This window comes from Pezoporus wallicus, unplaced genomic scaffold (assembly GCF_028554395.1).
Source record: "Pezoporus wallicus isolate ANWC-B61680 ecotype Strahan unplaced genomic scaffold, APGP_CSIRO_Pwel_v1 contig_2456, whole genome shotgun sequence".
In the NCBI taxonomy this organism is placed as follows: domain Eukaryota; kingdom Metazoa; phylum Chordata; class Aves; order Psittaciformes; family Psittacidae; genus Pezoporus; species Pezoporus wallicus.
In genome coordinates, this window is record NW_026637053.1 from 2,300,247 (window position 1) to 2,327,851 (window position 27,605).

General features: G+C 39.9%; 2 protein-coding genes across 3 annotated transcripts in view; both read right to left on the reverse strand.

Moving 5' to 3' along the window:
* Positions 1–27,605, reverse strand: part of RAD54B (RAD54 homolog B) — a 64,863-nt gene that overhangs the window by 23,238 nt on the left and 14,020 nt on the right. The window contains exons 1-3 of one of the 2 annotated variants that reach the window (XM_057403011.1): positions 4,158–4,177; positions 3,842–4,042; positions 963–1,250 (exon numbers count right to left, since the gene is read on the reverse strand). In XM_057403011.1, coding sequence (XP_057258994.1) covers positions 963–1,250; positions 3,842–3,866 — 313 coding nt within the window. In that variant the 5' untranslated portion in view covers positions 3,867–4,042; positions 4,158–4,177. Of the gene's footprint in view, positions 1–962; positions 1,251–3,841; positions 4,043–4,157; positions 4,178–27,605 lie in introns of those variants that run through there. The other variant, XM_057403010.1, reaches the window with a different exon arrangement.
* Positions 19,888–26,160, reverse strand: FSBP (fibrinogen silencer binding protein). The gene is made up of 2 exons (XM_057403023.1): positions 24,983–26,160; positions 19,888–20,702 (listed from the first exon to the last, which is right to left on the reverse strand). Exons 1-2 carry the CDS (start codon positions 25,351–25,353, stop codon positions 20,177–20,179), a joined length of 897 nt encoding a protein of 298 aa, XP_057259006.1. The 5' UTR covers positions 25,354–26,160; the 3' UTR covers positions 19,888–20,176.

Consider the following 27,605-nt stretch of genomic DNA (forward strand, 5'->3'; position numbering starts at 1 on the left):
TACACAAGTTGTGAACTCTCATAGCTCTTCAGCACATGGTACATCAGCATCATTAACCAAAATGTTTCACGCTGAGATTGGGCAGTGTAGTTACACTCTCTGGCTGTGAAGGATCAGGCACTGTCAGGAGTTCTTTGAATCTGGCTTAACTTCTATAATAAGTTTGAGAGAGAGTTGTGGTGGTTCAGCCTGGAGGAGAAGGCTCCAGGGAGAGTTTATAGTAACCTTCCAGTGCCTAAAGGGGATCTACAAGAAAGCTGGAGAAGGGCTTCTTACAAGAGCATGTAGGGATAGGACAAGAGGGAATGGCCTTAAACTGAGAGGATATATTTTGATTTATTAGATTAGATATTAGAAAGAAATTCTTCACTGAGAGTGGTGAGACACTAGCACAGGTTTCCCAGAGAAACTGTGGATGCCTCAACCCTGGAAGTGTTCAAGGCCAGGCTGGATGGGGTTTTGAGCAACCTGGTCTAGTGAAGATGTCCCTGTCCATGGCAGGGGGTTGGAACCGGATGATCTCTAAGGTCCCTTTCAACCCAAACCATTCTGTGATTCTACGATTATTGATCCTCCACTGTAATTACTTTGTTTTCAGAATATGTCAGTGCTTCACTGACCCCAGTAGGAAGCTGGAACTCATCTAGAACTTCTAGCATGTGTCAGACTATTTCTCTGATCAATAAACTAATTTTTCTTGGCAAAACTCTCAGAAACTACTCTAACTTGCATCTACAGCCATCTGTAAAACTATGAGAAACTTTATGCAGTGCAGAGTATTTAACTTGTTAGAAACACACATGGTAAAATCCTAACATGGTATTGATAGAAACACTAATACTTTCATGTCAGAAACACAATGACTTTCATGTCAGAAATACTTCAGTAGTTCATTGGGGAACATGAAAATTTTGGTTGAGAGCCAGAGGATGCTTAAAGAAACCTAAAAACCTGAATCTTACTTGGAGCATTTGGATCATGGCGAGGTCTGCAGCTTTGAGAATCTTTGAGCGTATTTTCTTTTGTATTGGGTTGACAGACACTTTTGAATGGTTTACAGAATGGTTTCATGCTAGTTTGAGATAAAGCAGTTGGGACTACATCACGAGTTCCTATTCCAGCCTGAAAACATCTGCCGCTGCTGAAATCATCTGCTGAAATAGCACCCATCACTTCAATTTCTTTTCCTCCAACCATCAGTGTTTGACCTTCATCAAGACTGTCTAGGTCTTTAGACTTATATCCAGTACCTAAAAGAACATAAAAACGTATCAATTAGGACAACACTAAGTAAGCCATTACTACTTCCATAACACCAGTACTCATGCACAGGAAGGAGAATCAAAACTATGAACAGGTATTTGATTCTTTAGCATTTGAATTATTACACATACAAACTCACAAAGTATTTCCCTCCTTCACAGAAGGAAAGCTACATTTGAGTAGATAGCAGAATATATCAGTAAATATTCAGTCATCCTTATCCACAATCAGTTCTACTGAATGTCAAATACCTATTGAAGAGAATTTATAAAACACAGACTCATATCATAAAATCTGGCAGCTCACCTTAGTTTTAAACTGGCTCAAAACTAATGACCATTCTAGGTCCCTTTTGCTCTTTTCATGTCCTAACAAGAACACCACTAGCCCCTCTTGCTATTGACCTACACAGAATATTCTACTTTTAAAATAATTCTGACTTAGCTTTTTATAACTAAGTATTCATATGTAGCTGAAATCTTTATTTCTACACATACTCTGAAACATACACGCTCTGATTATTACCAATCGGCTCAACAGTTTGTTCGTTTGAAAACCTACCAGGGAGGTGATGCATTTTAATATGTCCCCTGAGGGACTCCGTCAGGTGGGCATTCTCAGAGCAATGGAAAAGGAGGTATTTTTCTTCCCCTTCTCTAAATGTATTCAAAAAGCACACAGCAAACCTTGTTTGGTACTTGAAAGAAAAACACTTGCTCTCAGGAAAGAGTTAAAGATGCCCGAACACAAAGGAATGCACATGCCTTTAACCAAAGTGCCTGGAGAGGGTATTTATGACCTCTACTTTGCATTTTTGTTTTCTGTTATTACCTCCACATAGCTTCAGGCTGCACATACTGAATACAGGTATATCCCTGTGCAGGATCTTTCAGATTCTGGTCTGAAGAGTCTAATGGGCTTTAAGAGTAGATGGGAAGTTAAGACAGTTGAAAAGCAAACCTACAAGCTCAAATGTGTTTATGCAGCCACCAGAAATAACTGTTTCTATAACATACAGCAAATTAAAAGAGAGCACTTCCTAAATTTTTGTAATACATTATTAGGGAATTAGGACATTTACAGGAGAGAAAAGCAAGATGTTCTGCTGCCTCAGAAACAAGCTACAGCCTGTGCTTGCTTCAGGTTCCCATGCCCCTCCTTAGATCCAGCCCTGGTATGCCTAAGGGAAAAAAAAAAACAAACTAAAAATCTTCCTTTGCCCTTTCCTTCCCATTTAGAAATAATAATCCCAGATGCTCATTCACATTCACTGTAAACTTCCTGGTATTTAATACAATTTTGGAGGTAAGTACCACTACCAGACTTTCCTTCTCACTCAATGGTCTTGTAGAATAACTGCAGAAATTGAAAACTTACGCTGCTTAAAATGGTCAATTTACAATTTTCTTAGAATCAATGAGTATTGAAAGCAGCTCTGAATGAGCATGTTAGCCCCAATGACATTGGTATCACTGTGCTCCTCGAATACCATCAAACACAGCAAAAGACTTTCATTACTGAAAATCAGAATATTTATTTTTCTATTGTGTTTTGTGCTAATTCAAGAAGACAGGACTTGAAAAAAACACAGGAACAACAGGGTGGTGGCTGATGCATTCCAAGCATTACTCTCTTTCTCTCTGCCTTTTTCAAAAACAAGCAAGTCTGTACATATATTGCTTTGCTATAAATAAATTCAAATTAAGTTCTAAGTCACAGACTCGTTTGCAAATCAAAACTGCCTGGTCCTAACAAGGCCCACAATGTCATGATTGTAATAAAGAGCAAAGAAGCCATTTCAGCCCTAAAATTAATCAAAGTGTGTTTTGCAGCAACATTGTCCAATCCTACTCCCTTACAAAATATCTTTGGCTCAGTTAGCAAAGTTAATTCTTGCTTTGTTTTCAGAAAAAATTACTGCTTCAAGTTCATTGCAGCCTATAGTTTGCAAGTCTTATTTTTAACTCTGATATCAACCCAAACTGTGTCTTACAGCAGCAGCTGCTGCTAAAACTACAAGACTAAAAATTGCTGCACAGTTGACTTCAGCTGGGACAGAAAATGTTGCTGTTTGCTTGTATTTCTGACAAAGATAATATTTTTAGCTATTTGACTGGCTGAAAAGTACAGATCCAACCTCTGACATATCCAGTTGCCATACTACTGACTGACTGGAATATCTACAATGAACATACCTGTGTATTTCCCCCCTAATTTTAACACCTTCTCCAATGCATTATGTGAGCAACCGAAATGAACTACTCAGCCCTCATTTGGCATCCTCACTGAATTAGTACAGCCACTCATTTCCAGATTCTCTCCTTGGACTAGCACTTGGTGTTTCTGTGAATAATGTTATTCAGCCTGCCCCAGCCTCCCCCACGCATCTGCCTTGTATGTAAGAAATACATTTTTTTTGCCATCTTACCCCAAAAAAAACCCTTGCTGTTTTTATATCCTCTGGTCGACAGTGGTATGGAGAACTCTTAAATTATCTAGAGAGCTGTGTCTCTGTTATTCAAAGCACAGTAATTTTAAGCCAGTTGTTCACTTACACAAGTATGCAAATCTACAGTACCTCTTCCAATGTCTTTGCCTTCCATATCTTTCAATATTACTGACTTTCCTTTTGTAATAAGAACAGCATCGCCTTCCCACTTCTTGTGCTTTTTCTTTGATGCCTTACACCACACAACACTGAAATATTTCACAAGGCAGTCAGGTTCTTCCTGAGCTGCTTCTTCCTTTGCTGTCCCTGCTGTTGGCACATAGACTGCATCTAAAAGGGAAATAAAATAACAAAGAGTATCTCAGGTTCTCTTGACAAAGCATACAGTCATTTGCATTTCAAACAAATCAAGGACAATCTATGCATTTCATCTTATATAAACAACCTGGTGTATTTCCCAACCTGGTGTATTTCCTGTCCTGGGCCGCTTGCGGTAGGTTTGGACTGAGACAGAACAGCACATAAGGACTCATCCTGAAATAGGAGCCATTAAATTGTTTTGGAAAGTATGAACTTCCAGGAAAAGCATGTTACTTGGTACATTAGTAAGCAAGCTCCTTACCTGACATAGTACAAGATGATGAGAGTGGAGAAAGAATAAAAGGAAAGGCTGGAAAAAAAACACAAAAGGGCAAAGACCATAGCAGAAAATGAAAACAGTGTCCTGGTGAGACAGTACTGGGCAATGCTCTCGAAGCAAGGCCAGGAACAGAGAACTCAGGAAAGGGAGCAAAGAAGACCAGTAACCAGATCTGGAGCTGAAGCCATTAGTACAAAGTGGCAGAACAACCATAACTGTAATAATGCAAAAGATTATTTTAACTCCTTTCCTCATAGCCTTTAAAAATACGTAATTGTTCAAATCTTGACACAATCTCTTGAGTTTGCAGCAATTCAAATGTTATTACTAGTTTAGATTGATTTAGATTTGTCAGCACTTACCTAATTATAAGTGCCACAAATGTAAATATTAATAGGAAATATTTCTGCTAATAAGGTTAAGAAATCACAACAGGACAGCAGCTGATTAAAGCATTGATTAAAAATAACCACGTACTTCTGAGAGTTAGAAATCTGACATAAGTAATGGTAGATAAGTTCCCAGCATTACCTAAAGGAGTATCTGTAGCATTCCTTTACAGCACATGCACAGCTTCAAAGGGAGAATTGCACTAATTTTCATCAAAATACCCTTGCATGCTGGTTAAAGGCTTAAATCAGCTTGCTCCTTTGATTCCATCTGGGATTCAATGCTATACTAATCAGTTACAAAAGTGTTTATGCCACAGAATAACCTTTCCAAAATTTCCAAGTGCTTGTATTTAAAGTGTCAAGAGAAAACTTTTATTCACAATAACGGTCCAATAAAGAGGCAACTTTATCACTTCTACATCAAGTCTACATATTCTTAAAACTGCAAAACCCTCATAACTGACATGCCTAAAACGAGTGCAGTTTTGCAGACTAGCACTTACTAAAAAGGTATTATCTAAATGAAAAATGATGCATTTATTGAACAGTTTTCTTCCCAAAGCTCTTTGGAAGTTTTCTTGTCTGTATAGAACTCTGTGCTAACACACTACCTAACACAGACAAGATTTTCCATAAGTGGGTGCTTCTTCAGGGCATTAGCCATCATCTGTAGTGTTACATGCAACAGATGCCCCCATCTCTAAGGAGTAACAGAGCAGCTACTGCTGCACTGGCACACTGCAGAAGGATGAGAAAACAGAACAGAGCAGCTCTCTCAGAAATGTAGGGGATTCTTTGTAGCTGAAACCTGGGAAATGAGCCAGAGAACAAGAATAAATCCTTGCAGTTTCGCAAAAAGGTACAAGGGCTCTATTGGATCTTCAGTAATCACAATCACAAGTAATAAGATTTATAGGAGCAAAGGCGATGGGGGGAGAGAAAATACAAACACTGCTAAAAAATACAAAAGACTAATCTGATTCTATACTGAGTTTCTAATTGTAAACAAGATAAATACAGTGTTTTCTCTTTGCTGATTCTCTTCATTTAGCCAGCTATTTCTTTCCTCCTATTAAGATTATAAGTAACTGTTACTGCAAGAACTGGAGGTTTCATTGCAGCACTTTCTTCTTCTCTCCTGAAGGATGGTCATTCCTAAATAAATGACTATCTCCTGATCTCTTCCACTGACCTCCCACATGAGTTTGGTGACCCCTGAGATCTATCCGTTTTATGGTCATTGCTCTTTTACTCGGCTAGTCCTGTGTGGTATCACCGAATCACCAGTAGATTAACTTTCAGGTCAGTAACAATTTTTCCAACTCTTATCCCTACTTCATTTGAAATAATAAAAGAAACAGAGCTGAAAACTGTTAGCATTTTGTAACAGTGACTTTCGCCAAAAAGGATTTCCAAAGCAACCTGCCCCCAGTGAGAAGCGAGCTGGGCACCAGTGGTCCACATAATACTAAAAAATATCTGCAATGCTCAGATTTCTTCCTTCAATTTGCGTTCTGAATTACCATCATTTCTGTTTATAAAAATATCCAAGAATGATTTGTTTCTCTGCTAAAGTATTATCCTTCTAGCTATAATCACAGTGTAGTCTCAGATAAAAGTGCTATTTTTCTTTTTTTTTAATTAGACATTTTTATGCAAAAATAATTACCTCAACATTATCTTCCATAGAATTTCTTTGAATAGAAAACCTAAACCTGTTCACCAATAGTGCTGATTAGGTACTTGCATTCAACCTTCTTTTTATCTTACCAGTTTCGTCTGCATTCAGCATCACACTTGTGTCATTTCAAAGACTCATTTCATTGCAATAGCAAAATATCCAAACTCAATAAATAGAGTTTCAGGAACTTTTCCGGAATTTAAATGAGACTGGAATTTAAATTACACATGGGAACTAAGTTCAGTGTTTGATACAGGGGAACAGAGAGCAACAGTTTCAACAGTAAACCCCCCTTGCTGCTCACTGACTGTAGACAGTATCTTAAATAGAGCTGGGTTTGCCTGAAAGATAAACTGTGTAAATTCTGAGCTCTGCAGTTAATCAGTTGGGACTGAAAATAATAAGTAACAGAAACCTCAAGTACCCCACATATGAGAAAGATCAGGAAATCATGCCTGCTCATTTCTCTCCCAAACAGCAAACTGCCCAGCCTGAGAGTGCAGTTTTCTTAACCATGAAGGAACTCCAGCAAGTGACATGTGGCCAGAATGAAGGGCTTGGGAAATTTAGAGACATGGATAAAAAGGGTTTGAAAAGCTTCCACAAATAAAAAAGCTTTCTCTCTCTGGTTGAGAAAGCAAAGATTTAAGTTTCAAGCTATAAACCATAGCCTAGCTGGTATGAGGAAAAGTTTCAGCAGCCTCAGGAAGGTGATGATTTACAGAAAGTGGGACAGGATCCAGGAGAGGGAACAGGAGCGGGGGGAGAGTGTTCCAAAGGCAAACTAGTTTAACCAGTTTCTGATGAGCAGGATTTAGAGTAAATGCATCGATTAAGTGCATTAGGTTACTCCCAGTGCACTGAGAAAGCAGCTGCATTATGAAAAACTACAAAAGGTAACTCAAACATGCATTTTTAGTAGACTATACACTCCAGCTTGCAGTACTGTAAGTACGCGTTCCAGCAAGGAGTGCAGCACACTCCAGTGAGCAGGGCACTAGACACTGCAGCTTGAGGTATGGTTTAATGGATGGCTTAACCCCATCTGACTGCGGGCTGCTGCCAAAGCCCACGAACTCACCCTTCCTTCCTCCTGCCCCTCTGCTTCTCCTCCACCAGCTGTGGCTAAACCAGCTCAAGGATTCCCATCAGCAACTACAGTCAATAAGAGAAAGGGATATGTGCAGTTTGGAACAAGGAGACCAGAAGGCTGCGCCTTTTTTGTGATAGCTACTGTTAGATTGGGGGGATTCTGAAACCCGGGGACCGGCTGAGTTACCAAGCACCTGCATACCTGAACTTCCATGCTATAAACATACATGGAACAGTGGGGAGTTTCCCGTTAACTGCTCTGAATCTTCTAAATAAAAAGCACTGTCACAATGCAAAACCTACAAATTAAAGAAGAGAACTTTGATTCAAGTTGCATTCTATAGTGATAAGGAATAATTTAAAAAGAGAGGGAGGCAGAGCAACAAATGTAGACTTAGGTAAGAGATTTGGGCTCTCAATGAATCACAGCCATAACCTGATGGAGTGCTCTTCTGCAGCATCTGCAGTCCTCTGTATGGGTGCCATTGATCCATCATTATCTCTGTCTTCTGGGCAGAGGAAGTTCCTAATCAAATTAATTCATAACGCTTAGAGAACAGATGTTTACATAGTAGTTAAATGTCTTGCTCCAAATGAAAGATCTGTATGTTAAACACTCCTAAGATATCCCAGGAATATTTAAAGAAGTATGAGACAGAGATAGCATCATCCTTCATTTACAAAGCAATTTCAGTCTAATGATAAACTTAATATTAAACTAACATATAAATTAATATTAGTGTGCCTCGAAGATGGTAAAATATGTAATAACTCTTCTCACAGCACTTCTGTGAGACTTTTATGAGGAGTGTAACCAGCAAGAGTTGATCTGACTTACCATAAAACCATAGGAATCAATGACAGCTGGGATTACATCTGAGTAGCTGGATCACAACCCACTGCTTTGTACTCCTCTTTCAAACATAAAATGTGTATGTATTCATCTCACACATACGAGCATCATGTCACCTAAAGATTGATATTTCAAGCAGGAATATTTTCTTTGAAAAACACATCATCATTTTACACCCAAAATTAATTAAAAAAAAAAATGCAAATTATCAAAATTTTAAAGTATTTTTAAACATCTGGTTCAAAGTCACTTTATGGGCTTATCTTTCATCTGAAACTCCAATCAAACTAGCCTCTACACTGCTGAATGTGCATTTCGATGAGGATCTCCATTAGTGGATCTTATTTCAAATAGCTAACAACTTTGCCAGGCCTTCACCAATCCATACAACATCTTCCACACTAGCTGTCTCAGTTTCAGTGCACATATTCATACACACGCACCACATCCATAAAAACTTTTAGTGAAAGAAAAACTACTGTTTATGAGAATAAAAGCCACAGATTACTGCAGGTTTAGCCACTATGAACTATGATTCCTTGTAAAAGCTCTAACAACTCAATACTCTGGAGAAGAATCTAAAAATCTGGGGAAAAGATAAAACTGTTTTGTTGGTTTTTTCTTTTGGCTGGGGTAAAACTTTTTTCATTCCTGAAAGCTAAAAGCTCTTGGAAATAAATGTAGCTTGCACATTCTCCACAGCTTAATTTCCTGGGGATTACACACTGGACAACTAAAGCCGAGAATAGCTTTCTCTGTAGTCACAGCTCTCATTGCTCAGACCAAAGCTGGGTCTCTTCCAAGCACAGCAGGAAAGAACTTTTCTTTGTCCCTCTCCTTCAGGGACACCATCTCCCCTCCAGATACCAAACAGGGAAAGATGGCAGAGGAGACAAGGACCAGCTCCAAGAAACAGCAATTTGGGAGAAAAAACCTTAAAAGGAAGACTACTGCTAGAAAAGAAAGCTGATGTTAAACCAGTGGAAAATTGACAACTGGGTAAAAGACTGTTAGCCTGATCTGGAAGCAGGGCACACAAGGAAAGGCTAGAAACCAGGCAAGGGGAAGAAGAGTAGGAAGCAACAGATTGTGTTAGGAAAAGGGATGGGGAGAAGCACTGGGGCACACTGGGACCAGAGTAAAGTATAAGAGTCAAGGAGCAGAGAGAAAGAGTTGGCATTTCTGAGCAGGGGCAAGAAAAAGTTACTGCCCATCTCTAACCCCTAAAATTCAAGGTTTACTAAAAAAAATATGGCTGAAAGCCATCAAGGGAAATCAAGGGAAGACTTGGGAGGAAAAAATGAGCCGATTAGGCAGTGACATGGACAATAAAGTGAAGAAACCAGCTAAGGACAACATGGCATTGCAACATAAAACACGGCCAGCATGTGAGCCCGAAAGGGCACTTGGCTGCACAAAGACATGAAGGGCACTTGGAGCAACTCAACCTCCTGCTAATCAGGACCCACTCCTCTTCCTCCAGCCTTGTAGTTTAACTTTTTCCCTAATGCAATTAGTCTTAAAGGTAGTCAAAACTCCTGTATTGTTACACTGTTCTGTATCATCTTACAGAACCAGATTCAGCTGCTCTCCATTCAGGTAGGGATGCAAGGCAAAATGTAGGTGCCACATAAGAGATGGAAGCAATTAAGCTTTTGAACTGGATCCATTTGACTGATCACACCCTGCAAGACTAACCTAAATCAATTCTGAGCTCATGACTGGTACAGAGCCCAGAATCAAATAAATAATTTCTAGTGGACAAAGTGGCGAAGGCAAAGCAGGAGCTAAAGCTTGGATCATTGTTACATTCTGCTCTTCAACATGAAAAAATTTCAGTCTTTCAGTATTACTGTCAGCAAACACATGCAAAACGCACGGGGAAAAACACTGCAAGTCACTGTATTAATGGTCTACACTGAATTAGGTGACCTCCTAATGCAGTAATTCACTTTATTACCCCAAAAGGGTAAAGTTAAGACTTTCAACCTTGTCTGTCTTATGCAGATGAAAACATAAAATTATATGGAATAATCTGTTTAGAAATGTTAATTTACTCTAAAAGCCAGAAGATTTACATCTACAACCTTGTGGTACAAAACTATGTACTCACCTCCCACACACTTCCCCAAAACCCAGCTTCCATTAAGTGAATAGTTTTAAGGTTGTGAAGTTGAGCTGGAGATGTCAAAAAGATGACTGTTCCAGTGACCTGATCTGCCCCATAGTGCATATGCATTCATGATAGTCTTTACAGAAAACATGCTGTACTACATTGCCATGTGACCTCTTGCTGAGTCAGTGCAGAGAACTGAACTGCTTGGCAGTGGCAAAAGAGGCTGCTGCTGCTTACACGACCCCTGAGCTACAAATGGTGTGTGATGAAGAAGGCCAAGACTGCAAGGACAGAAAGACCACTCTTGTAGTTAGATAAGCTGAATCATAGAATGGTTTAAGTTGGAAGGGACCTGAAAGATCATCTAGTTCGAACCTTCCACTAGGGATGCTGGGTATGGACACTTCATTAGGGACTGTAGTGATAGGACAAGGGGTAATGGGTTAAAACTTAAACAAGGGCAGTTTAGATTGGATATAAGGAAGAAGTTCTTTACTGTGAGGGTGGTGAGGCACTGGAACAGATTGCCCGGAGAGGCTGTGAATGCTCCATCCCTGGTGGTGCTCATGGCCAGCCTGGACAAAGCCTTGGGTGGCATGGTTTAGCTTGAGGTGTCCCTGGCCATGGCAGGGGGGTTGGAACTTGATCTTATGGTCCTTTCCAACCTCAACTATTCTACGATTCTATGACATCTTCCACTAGACCAGGTTACTCCAAGCCCCATCCAACCTGGCCCTGAACACTGCCAGGGATGGGGCAGCCACAGCGTCTCTGGGCAACCTGTGCCAGTGTCTCACCACTCTCACAGCAAAGAATTTTTTCCTAATGTCTAATTTAAATCTCTCCTAGTGCCTTATAAAACCGGATTTTACTTGCATGTCTTCTACAGTTCCTCTGTGGAGTAAGGAAAGTCATTTAACCTCAACTTTCAGCAGTAAACATTTGTCTGAGCACCTGATGTCCGATCCAGTCTCATTTGTAGTAATAGTGAACACTAACAGGTGCAACTGGAAGTTGTGGTTTGGAAAGATTAACTGTACTGAGATAACGCAGTCCTGGTTGATTCAGTCTGCACCTTCTGTAATAACAGGGCTTTTGGGTTTTATTTTCTCTGTGCCTCAACTCCCACTTAAAAGTGAAGATTATACCAACCTCTTACCTCACAAGGATGTTGTGAAACTTAATTACATCTGTGAAGCACTCAGATACTATCATGATGGGCACCAGAGGAAAAAACATTAGCTAATTAATTCAAAATAGTTTGAACAGTGTGCTGAAAACAAAGCATCACTCTATAACTGAACAAGGAGGTAGAAAGAAAATACTGAACAGTGCCTTGCTAAGCAAGCGAAGTCCATTCTGTGGCCTGAGACTGGCAAGGAAGCCTGCAGAAATAAAATCCATGTAATTAATGACTATACGCAAGAGCACAAGAAGGCTGGATTCAGGTTGTGCGTATTTGCAAGGTTTTGGGTACTTGAGTTTGTAACCTCAATTTTCTTTTCAAATAGAAACCTTCTGTATGTAATAATAGAGGGGAGATGTACTTAATTTGAACAAGTAGGAACAATCCTCTCACTGCCATTTAATGAAATTTACCTCTTAAGGGTATCAATGCAGAGAAGGAAGGATGGAGAGCATACTACTTCCAAAATTATAGCTCCATGGTAGAAAACTACTCTTCTTAAACCTCTCAACTGTCTAAAAATCCAACTGACTCCAGCTTCCACAATAAAAATTTAATGAACTAAACTGAAAGCTTCTGTCAAGTCCATAGAAATAGATGTACAAGGCCTATTATCAAAGGGAAAAGCAGCATCATCGAGAATTCTGAAAAGCTGCAGGCATCATTCAGTGCAGTGAGCCAGATCAGCTCAGTAAAACATGGGAACCAGTCCAGTGTCATCCAAGTTGACTGTTTACTACACATCTTCATGTTGCCACCCACAATAGAAGTTGTTTGGATTAATTTGTCAAATAAAGGCACTTTAAAAATAAATGCAAAGTGATGTCAAAAAGCAATATTTATACTTTGGCTCTGTAAATCTTGAATGTTATGCAATAAATGATAGTCTAAATAGGATATAAGTGGGAAAATTCCAAACATTTAAACTATAAAACAATCCAAATTACTAAGAAATAGTTATTAGACTATCAAACAATCAGGTTAATTGTAGCCATCTCAAAATTTTTGAAGCAGCCTGCAGAAATCTAAGTGTGCACCCTTTTGTGTGGAAAGTACGTGGCTAAATCCACATGTGGTGCTTCAAAAATATGTAGTTTGACATTCTCTTAAGCATCTGCCATTAATTTCACTGGTTTTCGTTTATTAAAAATAAAACTATTTTGATGCTGTACAAAACCTCTGTTCCTAAAATGCAAAGACTTTGAGATCTGTAACAAGAAGCAAGCAGGGAGAAAGGGATTTTATTAAGATTACGTATTCATCGTATTAACATCTAGTTTAGCACATATTGGAAGGAAAAACATTTTTAATGTTCTGTTTGTGTTTGTTAATGGCCATCTTTGATTTCCCTGGATTATAATAGAGTCCTTAAAATAAAAATAATCAATAAAACTTATGCCTGCTGTCACAAGCGTGAAACACAATATATTCCTGTCCTAAATTATTTAAACAGGACTGTTTAAAATTTATGACATTACCCTGGAAAGAGGCACACAAAGGATGAGTCATATTTTTGAGAATTTTCATGTGTTCTGCAGCAATGATTACTTGCAGAGTGGCTGACGAAATATTTGGAAAGGGAAAGAGTAATCTTTCCAAACCAAGTTATGTAACTTTGATTTACATAAATGTAATCCATTCAGTAGTCCAAGTAGAAAAGTAGTATTTATGGCCCAAGCACTAAACCTAGAGCTCTAGCTGTAATTCTTACTAGGAAAGCAAAACTAGAACTGGGAAGATGAGGAAGGAAGGAAGAGGAGAAATTCATCCTTGTGGAGGCAAGCAGTGCTTATTGTGCTGCATTTGCTGGCTCTGGATGTAAGAAAATTGAATACAACTTAACCTGCACAGAAATTTCAACGTATATTATTAAGATGATTCCATGCAGAGAGCCATAAATTCAGGATGCCTTTAAACAGAGCTTACTTTGTGTCAACCCTGCCTATTTTTGGTCCTGAGCAGACCACTTACATAAGGAAATGCTAGAAGACATGGAGATGTGGCAGCTTTCCATCAGCAGGCTGGCTCCACTTGCTGTTCCCAAGGGACTGCTTTGACCCTGCATGCTGCCTGAAAGCCTCTGCAGCGTATGCACCTCCTCTTACCAACATACCGTACGTATATCTCATTGTGCGTGTGTGTATGTATGTATGTATCCTCATCAGAGGAGGATAATTAAAAAAAAAGATAAATTTACTTCTGTATTTCATCTGAAATGTCTTGCCAGATGCCCACTGCAGCTTCAGAGCAAAATGATTTGAAACTCAAAATATATTTAACTTCTGGACTGTTGAAAAACATCTATGGTATCACCCTGCAAGTTCACTTAGGGAACAGGGTATTTTCAAAACTGAACTGTACAAATTAGCACAGTTATATAACAAAAACTCTCCTGAAAGGAACAGATTTTATCTAGCAGAAATAATTATAACAAACAACAATGGCTAAATTCCCTAAGCAAGCTTAGCTCAGTCCTTTTCTGCACACTCACTATGCAGCACTCAATCACAGAGCTACAAATTGTATTTTCCAGGCTATTGCTGGTCTTTTTGCAGGAGAGCTGGGCCATTACCTATCCAGCTGTATAGTCCAACAGCTTTGCAACCCTTACTGCCCTCCAGCACTTGCGCTCAAGATCCTTTCTGTCATCTGTCACTCTCTCTGGATCTACACAAAGTGGCTTCCTCACTGAGGCTGTCTGGCCTGTTAGTGGCAAAACTAGGAACACATTTTCTTTCTTTCATTCAAGGCATTCACAGCTGAGAAATCCCTGTTCTGCTTTCAACAGTGCAATATGCCCAGGCTGGGCAGGCTTCCTGTCCTGGGTTCAGCACTATGAATTCAGTTATTAGGGACTACATCCAAAACGTAACAAAACTGTAGTGAAAATGACCAAATTCTGTGTTTGTCAATGACTTATGAATTAGACAAACTTGAACAAGGTTTCATAGGAATGGCCAAAGACCAACCTGATGCCAAATTTCAAGTACTTTTTCAAAAGCACAGGGAAACCAGAACACTGTGAAGGACAGATGATCAAAATCTCTCAGTTTTTGTCAGAGAAAACCTGAGACATAAACAAAAACAAATGCATTTATAGAACACACACATTATAGCCTGAGGTAACCCAGCATAAAGTAGCTTTGCCAAACTGACAACTGATGCTACCAATGTCACCTGGAAGTCCACCATGATGTACAACCTACTGCCAAAGCTTCCTTATAATGCAAAACAATGCACCCCAAAGTGAATTCCATATTACAATGAGGAATGTATCAATAGTAACAGTAATGTTACACAATTTTACCTGTATTTCTGGTACCCGCCACACATAAATGTTTTGACTCCACAAAATAGTATTCTTAATAGTATGACAAGTGGGCTAAATAAAATTTACCTGCAAACTGTAACTGAGTTACGACAAATTACTTTCTTTCACATGACATCTTCAGTGATTAATAATGGATACAGCTCAAGACTACTGCAGTAGTTTTTATCTGGTAACAATAGAGAAGACAAATCATGCTGTAGTGACTTAACCACAGGCAATCCAAAATCCTCCCTCCCCATCTGCAAACTAGATAAACATCTTGTCCTGTTTCACTGCTAAATTAAAGCTAAAAAAGAAAATAATAAAAATCAGCAATTTATAAATTGATTTACTTATTTCAAGCCTGCAGAATGTTTCTGTTTGGAAACTGCATTATTTCGAGAAAGCATTTAGCAATACAGACAAGGATCATATAAAGACATAAAAAGTAAGCAAGTGGCAATACACAGAATACGGTGAACAAAATGACTGAGTCTTAACCAGACTGGGTCCTGACATCAACTGAATATGGAGGGGCACCATCATCAGTGGAATTACTTGTTAAGTTACATTTATGTTAAATTATGCTAATGATGGTGATTATGCCAACTGTAGATGAAAATCAAGAGCCAGGAAGAAATGGCCAGGAAACAGTGACTTCTTTTTTAACAAATTCTATTTGCATACATAAAACACAAAAAAATTAGGTATGATTTTTCAAGTCTGCAGTTTTGCTAAACAACAAATAGAAACCATAAATCATGTGGAGTAACTGCTGATTAAGTATTCAATGAAAATTACAGCATATTCTTCTTGCATGAATAATACCAAGCCAAACAAGGTGGTGTGTTCACTCAGAGATGTTTGGATACCTCAACAAATCATTCTGCATAATCACTAGGATAAAATAGCGTCAAAATCCCACGGCACGGAAGGAAGGCACAAGCAGTGGGGAATGACAACGTCTGCAGACAGCTGAGCCTTCCTTGGCTTCTCTGACCCTCATCCACCTCCCCTCACACATGCATCACAAACAAGGTTTTCAACTACATTAGCAGGGAACTGTAGATTTTACATGGAAAAATTCACACAGACTAATTTTATTAGCTCATGTTCAATAAAACTTCAGGAAATTGTATCTTTCTATGGAGGAAGCTTTGCCCAGACAAACTGGATGCCATTTAAGAGCAACCAACACTACACAGCCAACTCAGGCGACATCAAGGCAAACGCTTTCATTTTCAGCAGTGGTAAAACACAGAAACATAGGTCACAGAACGACTGAAATTTCACCATGTGTTACACACCCAGCTAACAGACTATTATTTTAACTGCTGTAAATGACATCTTAGCCAGCCAGCCTGGGTATCACAATTCCTCATTTGTTCCTCATTTTTTCCTCCCACTTGGAAATAATTCTCTTTTAATTATAAGCAACTTAATGGCTTTGCTTACTGGAAAGCCAGAGGACGCAAAGACTTCCCAAAGAAGATAGTATGCAAGCTCTGTGTATTTTCATTGTATACGGGGAAAAATCCAAGCTGAAAAATGTGAGAAATATATATGAAAGGACGGAATTGAAGATAGTGAGGTGGAAGATATTAGAAAACAGGAGTATGACAAGCAAGAGTAGGTCTAAGTAGTCTCTCCTGGTCTTGGAGTACTTCTCTCTCCCACCATTTTTACCCGTTAAGAATTCTGACCAAAGGCAAGCACATCAACTGAGATGATTCCACAGATGTCAAAAGCTTACAGGAGGAAGCAGGGAGGAACAAGAAAAGACAGATAATTAGGGAGCAACTGACAAAATTACAGACTCATCATTACACAATTACTCAGACAGATGAAGTTACACAAGATGCTACAACAATTATCACAGAGTTATCATAGTTACAGTTTTTTAATCCTAGGTATAAGTCTATTAGTTGTTGGGAACTAAATTCCTCCTGAAGCCTGCTTATTTCAGTTATCCTAGTAGAAGGACATGAACATATGGCAGAAATTTGTCCTTGCCTAAAATTACTCTGCTTGTACTATGTACATTATAAATATGCAGATAAGGAATGGCACTGCCAGATGTAGTGAAGGGAATAAGAGGATAAGAACAGGGTGAAAGGAGAGCAGGGCTTCCTACCATCACTTTCACACAGGCTAACAGACTATCATTTGCTGGAACAGTAAAAATTTATAGCACTTTGAGGTCCAGAAAGCCTAGCCACAACTGTGGTGCATGCATCCACATTAAGAATACATGGAAAATAAAAACAGGAACAGGCACTTAGAAGTGAGAAGTCTGACTCAGACAGATAACCTGATACTGTAAAGCAGATGTGGAGCGAGAAAGAAATCCAGATCCACCAGCATGTAAAGGTAGAATATATAGTTAGCACCATATTACACTCATGGAGGAACAGAATGTCACTAAGGCAGAAATATTTCTGTAGTGAAAGGAAATAAACGTCATGTCACTGGTAAAGAAGCAAGCTTCATAGGGACTCAAGAGATGTCTCCCCTTACCCCAAGCTCCCCTAAACCCAAAGGAAACACATGGAGAACAAAGCAAATGAGAAGCATGAACTAGCTCAGATCTCTGAACTAGAGATGCTGCCTGCAGGTTAAGAATGAAAGGCCTTCCACCAACAAGTGAGAAAAAGCCAGAATAAGCAGCTACAGAAGAAAGCCAATTATAAGGAGACATCTCTCACCAGGCTGGTGCATTTTACTTCTTTACTCATTTGCATCCTTCTCCTACCAATATCAAGAATACAAGGGAGACTTTGCTCTAGCCAGAGTCCTATTTTTGCTTCTACTTTCCTGCTAGTTCAGAAAGGACTACAAGCTTTCACAGACTGGGAATTCCTCTGGTTCTAGTCCTCAAAATAAAAATACTATGCCAACAGAAATCCTGGAGGTCACCTCTTCCTCTAGCTCAAGGAGAATTGAGCAGGAAATATTCTAAAGTCTTTAGAGGATTTTGGCAGCCAACAGAAGAGTAGCTATAATACAAAACCACTGCAAGACAATGAGCTACATGGGAATTATTTTCTGAACTATTCAAAACTTGTTCATTTGCTTAACATGTAAGGACAGAAACAATAAATAGCAATTAATTCCTTACCACTGGAGAGCAGAATTCTGGTTTGCAACTGAAAGGATAAGATCAAGCATTTCCCAAATTATAAGACGAGTGCAGAGAATTTAGGTCTGTTTCCCATTTCTGAGAAGTAGAACAAATAAATTCTTATTTATTTATTAAAGCAAATATTTGACTCTCATATACTCAGGGAAGTGAGTATCTCATTGAAGTACTTCCAACTACACAAAAACAGGTCGATGTCTTTGAACTGAAAAATACAGCACAAAGCCAAGGACTGTACAGAAAGAGAGGCCACTTATTCAGTCATCACTCTCAGCACACACAAAAATTTCCCAACAGAACAAACAGCACACTCTTCTCTAGAAAACAACTGTAAATGTACTGCAGAACTCCATACTGACAACATCCATTTTCACTGTCTGTATTTTACTCAGTTTGCAGACAAAAGACTTGCTTTCCTCTACTCTTCCTACCTGGAACCTGTCAAACCTGAGCACCGACAGTCAAGATTATTTCTCTAGTATCACTATCATAAATTTTTAACTACAGTTCTTTAAGCTCCTCTAGCCTCAAACATACACACTTCCAACTTTCAGTTTTTAATAAGCATTTGTCCCTGTGGCTACAAAGTAACCTGATTCAGTCAGAAGACCAACAAGGAGGCTCGAGGCTTGCCCCATTCACAGTCTACTGATGCAGTGTCCCACACTCGCAGGCTGAGGTTCTATGAGAATGGAGAAAGAAGGAAATTTGGGAAAATAGTGATTACAGAAGTGACAGTTACAAGCAGCCACAGGAAGAAATATTCTCCTCCCTATTGCTTTTGCTCTTGCTGCTGTTGGGGCCCTCAAAGATGAAAGGCACAGGAGGAACTACATCTCCTTTGTTCTCTCCTTTTCCCTGTTGCTGTGCTTATTTTCTTGTGCTAAAGGTTAGAGGAAGGAGAAAGCACTTTACAGGGAATAAGGAGACAGAGATCTAACGCAGTTCTGGATCCATTCACAACAGGCAGGAGACTAAGAATTATGAAGAACTCAATCATCTGAGATTTATGCTTTCCAGGTATTTTTCTTACGGTTATCAACGTTGATTGTAACTGCAGAGGAAAAGGCTGCTACTAGGACAGACAAAAGAATCAATATCTTTTTCATTTGGGGCTTTTTATTTGAAACTAATTGAAAGACCAGAACAACAGCATTTCTAAAAGGTACCCAGAATAACACAGAATCCTCTGTTGCTTTCAAGTCACATGTTACTTACATACAGACACTATTTCATTTCAGTAGCTTATAGTCATAGTGATATTGATCAAAGGCACCTGCAATTGTCTTGGTTGCACATGCACTCTAGTAATTATGCATGCAAATGAAGAGATTAGACATATCTGTGGTTGATCACCAGTATAATTACTATAACTGAATATATGATCATGGTAACTGTACACACAAATTACACATGCATGCAGTTAAAAACCAAGCATTGCATTCACTGTCTCTATTCCGATAACATCCTATGGAAACACTCCTCCACTGGAAACAATAAAAAGTAGCAACTTTTAAAAAGATGTGCATTTACTCAACTGTCTACTGAACATTAAAAAAATATAACAATCCAGTAACTTTGTTTTCCAAGCTGATATATCAACAAAAACTCATCACTGTCGAAAGATTTACCAACTTGAAAGGAATAAGACATTTAAGCCTCTTATTCCTCCTTTTTGTATGTATTAACCTGTAACTTCATCGAGTTTGAAAAAATAATGCATATGATCAGAATTTTTAAAAATACCTGAGCTAAATTTGCATTAGCTCATCACAACCCTAATAGAAAGAAGTGGAAAGATTTTTGAAGTCTGGATTTTTATCAACCAAAACACTTAACTGTACAAGATTTAGTTATACTTCAGACCAGAAGAGTTGGTGCATTCAAACCCATATGAGGTATTTTGTAAGGTAATAAACAACAACATGGAAAATATGCTTTTGTCTCTCAAGCCCAGATTTTGATCCATCCATATTAACATCAGGAACAATTCTGCTGGGGCAAAAGCGTTTATTATTAAGTATTTCAAAGAATATGACAGAAGTAATAAAATATTTAGATATTGCTGTATTCTGGCAGATCACGGCGTAGTCGTATTGCCTTCAGCTTCTCTACTTTGATTTTTGTTCGCAACAGTTCTTCTTCCAGTTGCTGCTTTCTTTTCAAACCATCCCTTTTTTCTTGGACATAAAGACCAATTTTTCTTTGATTTTCTAAAATTATTTGATGCTCTTCTTTCAGCATTTGTAACATCTGTGGGTCATAACCACACATTGGTCTAAAACGTTCCCCAACCTCAAGCCTAAAAAACTCATCTCTTCTTGGTACAGGAGAGGGAGACATCATCACTCTCATATCAACTGAAGATACTGATGTTGAAGGAGACCTTTCCATTATATGCACCAGCTGGTGTTCTTCCCCTTGTTCCAAGTTCTCATTTTGCTGTGAGTCTATAAGCAAAGAAGGAGGAGGTTTGACATCCTCTTCTGATTGCAATTCCATCATGACTGTTGCAGGATGGTGATCCAACATTGCCTGGGGTGAACTGGTACCAGCAATTGTTTCTTTATCGATACTAGCACTAGAACACACAAAATCATATTTAAATAATCCATTAAAAACTATTTTTAAAAGGCCGTAAGTAAGCAACACTTCATTTGAAATACTACTCTGCTATCTATGCTTATGACTATACTTCATTACATGACCATCACCTGTAGCCCTCCTTTTCACTGCACATACACAGCCCTGTCTTATCTGGATTCTATTGCTCTAAAAGCAGTATAGCCAATAAAGTACGCCCTTCTTTCGACACTGGAGAAGCAAAAAGGGCTATTAGTGACAAGTAAGTATAAAAACAAAGCAGCAGCAAATCATGCAAGTGACAGAGAAAAGAGCTAATAACATGTAATGTGATTTTAAAAGGGCATTAATTGAGATTGAGTGAACTTTGGCAGAAACATTTCTATCTCCCAAACTTATTCATCTCCTGTCATAATGTGTTCCCTGTTTCTGATTCACACACCCAAGTACTTATTTGTTGTTTTTTTTTTAATGTAAAACAATCACTGAATAAAATCACACAAAGAGCCCTGGGAGAAGAAACCAGAACCCAAATGACAGTCCTGCCAGTAGATTAGGGAATCAAGCTAATCCTTGCTCCTTCTCCTTGAATCAGTGATGTCAGTGTTCTGAAGCTTCACGAGAAGACACAGAAACGTTTCCATTAAGAACAGCCTACAGTTCTGTGCGTTTCTTTTAGAAAGTACAACACCCACTTGACTCATCTGTCTTTGAGTAAAGCCCTGAGTCAGCAGCACCTCGAATCATGATTTAACATTACATTAGCTTTGATGATAATGATGGCTCAAGCTGCTCCTGCCACTTCTCAGTTCTGTTTGAAAACCTACACTTCTACACATCACTCCTTTATTCGGGTTATGCTTTTTCAAACCAGATCAGCTTCTTGCTCCATGTTACAGCACATACCTACAAAGAATGCTTTCAGCATAACTGAAAAGGCAGTATAGTGTAACATGGGAACAGAAACATGTTGACTTTGTACAGTGCATCATCATGGCCTTGAGAGAGTAACAGAGGCTCTAACTGGTGGTTGAAGATAAAGACACACATTCCCCAGCCACTGAAGAATGAGCTCCTGTGAACAGCTAAAGGCAGCAGGGGGATCCATGATTAATGTAACATTCACTGATGCTTCCAAATCCTGCAGTTGCTTTCTACTCAATTGGGGGGTGGGAGGTTTTTGCTTATGTTTTTTAAACTCATTGTGAGTCCCACTATCCACAAATTGAGAAACACTATCTGATTATTAAAACACTGGTCTGGGTAGCAATAGATGTGGGTTCAAATTCCCAGAAGCAAAGAGAAACTGAAGTTGTACATCCTACTTCTCATTTAAATGCACTAACTCCTTAATCAAAAGGTGGCATGATCATCTCTTCTGCATCTTCCATGGTCTTCAAAACTCTTGGTTTAAAAAAGAAATAAGCAGTCACGGTTGCAGTTTCTGAAGGACCCAGATCTACTCTGCCATTCATTAACATGAAAGTGCATTTTCTAGACTAAAAGTATGAAGGATTCTGAATACTCAACTGCAAAAGCGTTCAACAGGGTCAGAGCAATGTGTTTGCCAAAAATTAACTCTGTCAACCACCCAAACCATTTTAACTGAAGATTAAAAACAAACAACAAAAAAAAAAACACACAACAAAAAAAAAAACACATCACCACAACAACAAAACAAAAAAAAAAGAACAAACCAAAAACAACCCAGAAGTCTATCTGAAGCAAATGTTGAAAGTAGACTTTTCATCTATTCTCCAAAGAAAGTGCTAGGATAATCTTAATTCTGTTGACTGTTACCTGAGCTGCCTATAGAGAATCAATTATATCACCTTACTCCCTCCTCCTGCCACAAAGCTTCACCTTTTCCAATATATTTTTTTCTCACATTCCTTTTACTCCTCTCACTGAGCATCGGAAGTATTAACCTGCACACAAATTTTCACTTGTTCTCTCCAGTGCTGACTGGAATTCTGGTCTAAAACAGCTTCCCTCCTCCTTATTTGCTGGCTCCTGGCCAGCTTCTAGCCTGAGAAAAGTGGAAACAACCAGCAGGAGAAGCAGGTCATTCTGACAAAGGGAAACAGAGAGCAAAAAGAGAAAGTGAGAGAGGTTAAAGAGAAGAAAGATAGGTAAGATTTAGTTGAACATAGACCAGAACCTCCAAACAGTGAAAAATTCATCCCTTAAGGAATAACCCTCACAGAACTAGAAAATTACCAAATCTTCAGGTAACTCTGAGGAAGCTGCCCCCCTCCCCCAGTCAGTCTCTTAAGATGAAAACAATTAGACAGCAAAGAGAAAATGAAGGAATTGAGAAACAAAAGAGCCGCCTGTATGGTGGTTACTAATGTTGTTTCTGACAACTTGTCTGAAAGAAAGGCAAACAACAGTTACCACAACTGGGGGATGGTGTTTATAACCCTGCAGGCACTGGTGATTCACCAGGTTTTGTTTAATCACAGGGAGCTAGAAATTGCTTAAAGGTGCGATTAAGAATTTGGATTCAATGTTGTTCAAGTTGTATTCCCCTCCTACAAAACCTGAGCCATATCCTGGTGAGTTAAAACCCAATACAGGGTCTGGAAAATTTAGGTAAAATGCCACTCAGATTTAAAATTAGAACTATCAAACAATGATGCATTTGGGCAAAGAAAAACACAATCTTTTAAATGCTATTCTTTTCCTCAGTGCACAGTGTATTGGCTGTTCCTAGGAAAAAACATTTTGGGTAGGCAGTAATCAAGTCAATGTTCCCAGACCCGTAAGGGACTGCAAAAAATGTTTAAATTATAGGAGACAAACTATGGAGATCATTAGCTCTTAATCATTCACGAAAAGCGTCAGTGCTTTTTATAAGCTGATCCACAAACCAAAGTTCTCACACTGTGGTTTTTTTTCCTCCTTACAAAAGTTGGTAGTCAAGACACTGCAACCTTTATTAGCGCAATTAAAAGCCTCATTTTGTTCCAGAGAATTCTTTGGAACGGTTCCTCCAGGGGCATTCACCAGGAGCTGCAGCACAGCCCAGTTGCTTCAGACTTCTTTACGCAAAGGACGCACAACAGCATATTTTTAGAGCATCTGGTATGTTGGGATTTAGACAATTGTTACCATTCAGTTCAACCAGTGGCACCGTGAATTCAATTCAGCCTGTGTGCGCATGCCAGCTTTTCTTAGAGCATTACACTGCTGCACTGATTATCACTATATCTGGTTAAAATACGGAAAGTTTGCTTCCCATTAATCTGCTTGGGAAAATAAGAAAAATCAAAGCTTTCTTAAGGTTGCTGGGGAGTTATCTGTCTTCCTCTTTTCCTCTTCCCCAGCTTAGTTTTGTATCTGGAGGAATCAAAACCTGACCCAGGCATTTTTTGATCCCTCAAGGACCAATACAGAACCAGCAGAGTGTTGCAAGTCAGATATGAGGGGTATTAGCCAGCTGTGCGAGAAAGCCTGCATGCTGCCTGCCTGTATTATGTCTGGCTCAAATCTAGACAGTGTGTCTCACTTTACTGAGCAGCAGGGAAAAAAACACCTACAAAAAAAGAAAACTTCTAGTACTGCACCTCTCAGTTGCTTTCTGTATTTACCTATCCAACGATACAGAACTGTTTGGAGTTTAGACTGCAGTTAGCTTTGCTCCAGTTCCAGGAAACCACCGTCCATGCAAGAAAAGTATAATGTAAAAAAACCAAAACATTTGTACTCACAAAGGCACTAGTGGTGTGGGGAGGGAATTTTATTGTTTTTTAAAAAGGAATGGGATTAGTTAAAACATAACATGCAAACATAGTAAATGAGAGACAAAAGGTGTAAAGCCAAGGTTTCTTAGCCCTGTGAACTAACTTTATTAACAATTCTCTATAAACTGGTAAGTTTCATATGTTGCAAAATGACTGCAGTATTACCTTAAATGGAGGAGAACTGCCATCACTTTGCCCATGTTTGAATAATCTGCCTATTAAAAGGTAGGGGAGGGGTCGAGGTTGGAACTACTATTTCTCTTTGCTTCTCTCTTAACCCTCACTTCCCAGAGTATGACAAAGACTCTGAAACAGGCTTTGAAAGAGAGCTGAAAAAAAAATGAATGCAGTGCTAAGTCACCATAAAGCTTCCCATAAAACAAAAGCACTATTATTTTGTCATTGTTCCCCACTGGGGGCTTTTCTCAGCTACACACTGCCTTTAGGAGCCTGACCACAAGCAAAGAGTTACAGAGTAGATAGGAGGCGCCATACTTTTCATTCAGTAACAAAATAAAAAGAATCATCTCACCTTTGAACACCGCTCCTGTCTCTTAAACACACATTGGAAATCTGTGGAATCATCTCCACAACTTTCTTGGTTGGCTCGGAAATGCTGCTTTTACAATCTGAGTGAGTCTCCTTTTGCTGCAATAGCTCCTGTTTGGCATATTCTTTGAGCCTCTTGTACAGCGTGCGCAGGCCCTGTGCGGTGCGAGGAGGGCGATCTACTCCGATGGCATTGTAGTTATCAGCTATGATATCCCAGCATTTGTTTTTTTCCACTATTACAGAATGCTTATTAGTATGTTCCTCGAGAATTTTAACGTACGGCTTCACGAGTTTTAGCAAATCAAGCTTTTCAGATAAGGTAAAATTAGAAGATCTGGCCTTCCCAACCATTGTTATCTTTGAATTAAGGAAGCCGTTTCTGAAGCCACCATGCAGTCCCTAGCTCTGCTCAGCTCTTTTTCACAAACAGAAAAAGATCAGGCTTAACTAGGCTAGTCTCATTTAGGCCCACGCCTACAAGGGAGGGTTTATTAAAATTCCTTCAGCTTAAGCTGACGCAGGTTCAGGAAATCTGCTTAAGCCAAGCCTGACCTACATAAGGCTTCAGACTGAAGACGACGAGAAGAAACAAGCAAAATACACTTTTGTATGAAGAGACCAGGCATACGCAGGATTTAGAAACATAAAGGTTTAAAGATTAGCACATTACCCAGCTAAAAATTACCTAATTTACCCTGAGAAACAAGCTCTGACACATCTCCCTAGCTCTCTCGCACGTATCTCAAACTGAAACCGCGCTCGAGATGATTTTACATGTAACGACATCCCCAAAAAAGCAACAATTGCTTTGTGGAACGCGGAGCGCGTTCCGGGGCGCGGGGGTACCGAGCTCGGCGGGAGAGCCCCCGGCCGCGCCGCCGCCATTTGCATAGCTCTGGTCCCGCTGTCAATCAGGGCGCGGAGCCTGCAGCCGGGTTGGTTACACTCGGGCGCGGGCTCCGCTGTAAAGCTGAGCTTCTCCGGCACTCGGCGCCCGCCGCCGACACGGCACGGGGGCTTCTTAAAGAGCCCGCTCCCTCCGCGGCGGGGGAGAGCCACAGAACACCGGGCAGTGAGCGGCGGGCGCTCCGAACCGCCGTGTTATCGCTACTTGGGCCCGCGGCCGTGACGCCGCTCTCGGGCGCGCCGCGGCCGGGAACGAAGCAGCAGACCCGGGTTGCAGGCGGCACAGGCCACCTGCGGTCAGTCGCGACAGATTTACTGGAGGCATTACAGCGTGTGGATGGTGGGATTTTCATTACATCCACCTACATTAAACAACCTACTATTATAGAACGCCTGGAAGTGTGGTTATCGGGATAAACCCTTGATCCTCATTAACACGCTGTGCATGCTGTGTGCGTGCATGCCTAATGTCTGCTCGAAAACACTGCACCTTAAGCCAAGTCTTCACGTAAAAATGGACGCAAGGCTTTCCTGTAGTCTAAACTACATTAGCAAATGGGAGAAAGAAAAACCTGCAGCTGTAAGGAAAGGTGCTCTCAAACACAGAAACCAAAAACTAAGTTTTAAAAACGACATAGGCGACTGCAGGAGTCGGGTGAGAGCAAACACCATCTGAGATAGTGGCAACGCTTCCCAAGCTTAACATGTTCAGCCTTGAAAACAAGGGAGCCAAGGAGGGGGGTGAAGAGGAGTAATTACAGTTTGAAATATCTTAAGGCTATAAAGATCTAGGTATAAACTTGTTTGCTCTGAGGGAAAAAAACCCAAAGCAGGCACAAGCCGTATTCAAAACAACAAACTCAAACTAAACAAAGGGACACTTTTAACTGTTAAAAAATCAATTAGCATTTAGAGTAACAAGCCCATTTGAAACCATTTCTGAGACACAGCTTGTCAGTACCACCTAACCAAATTGTGAGCAGTCCACTTTGCTGGAATTGCTTTCAAGACAAATTTAAATAAAGCATTTTATAGTCTGAAGCCCATCACGCTCGTATTTAAGAAACAAAATACTCATGTAGTGAGAAGCACTGTATGAAAGCCATCCCTCTTAAACACCTAACCCTTCCCTATTTCACCACACTTAACTCTGAACTAATATTAAGAGGCTGTAACCCTCGGCTGTTGAAGCAGTTGCGCAGTGCCCAGTCTCTTGACTTTTTAGTGGCAAAAAGAAAGTAGTGAGCATTACATTGTGTGATTAAAGACTCCTCCCCACAGACACAAAGAGCACAGATGAACAGCATTAGGCAGAGGAATCCCAATAACCCAAATAAGAAACTGAGCCCTCGGCCCAGCTGCTCCCAGGGCTGTCAGAATACGGCAGCCCAGCATGCCAGGGCGATTCCCAGGCAGTGGGGGAGCCCAGAGGAGAGGCTCTCTCTAGATCACCCTCCAGACTGAAGGAGGCGGTTACAGGGTATAGGGCTCATTATGACATGGCAGGAACATTCTGGGATTGCAGAAGGCATAAAATACATTTAGAGGAAAAACCTAATGCAAGAAAAGGGAGGGATGCTGCATGGGTACCTGTGTCAGTGGGTGATCTCTGGCAAACACCAAGCTGCACTAGCTGGCAAGTAGAGATGAGGCTTGGGAGCCAAGGAACCATGAGTCCAGGCCAGCTTTGGAGAGAC

Coding starts and splice junctions, on each gene's coding strand:
- FSBP (XM_057403023.1), bottom strand. CDS start 25,353: ATGGTTGGGAAGGCCAGATCTTCTAATTTTACCTTATCTGAAAAGCTT. Junction 20,703..24,982: donor GACAGGAGCGGTGTTCAAAG/GTGAGATGATTC, acceptor TGTGTGTTCTAG/TGCTAGTATCGATAAAGAAA.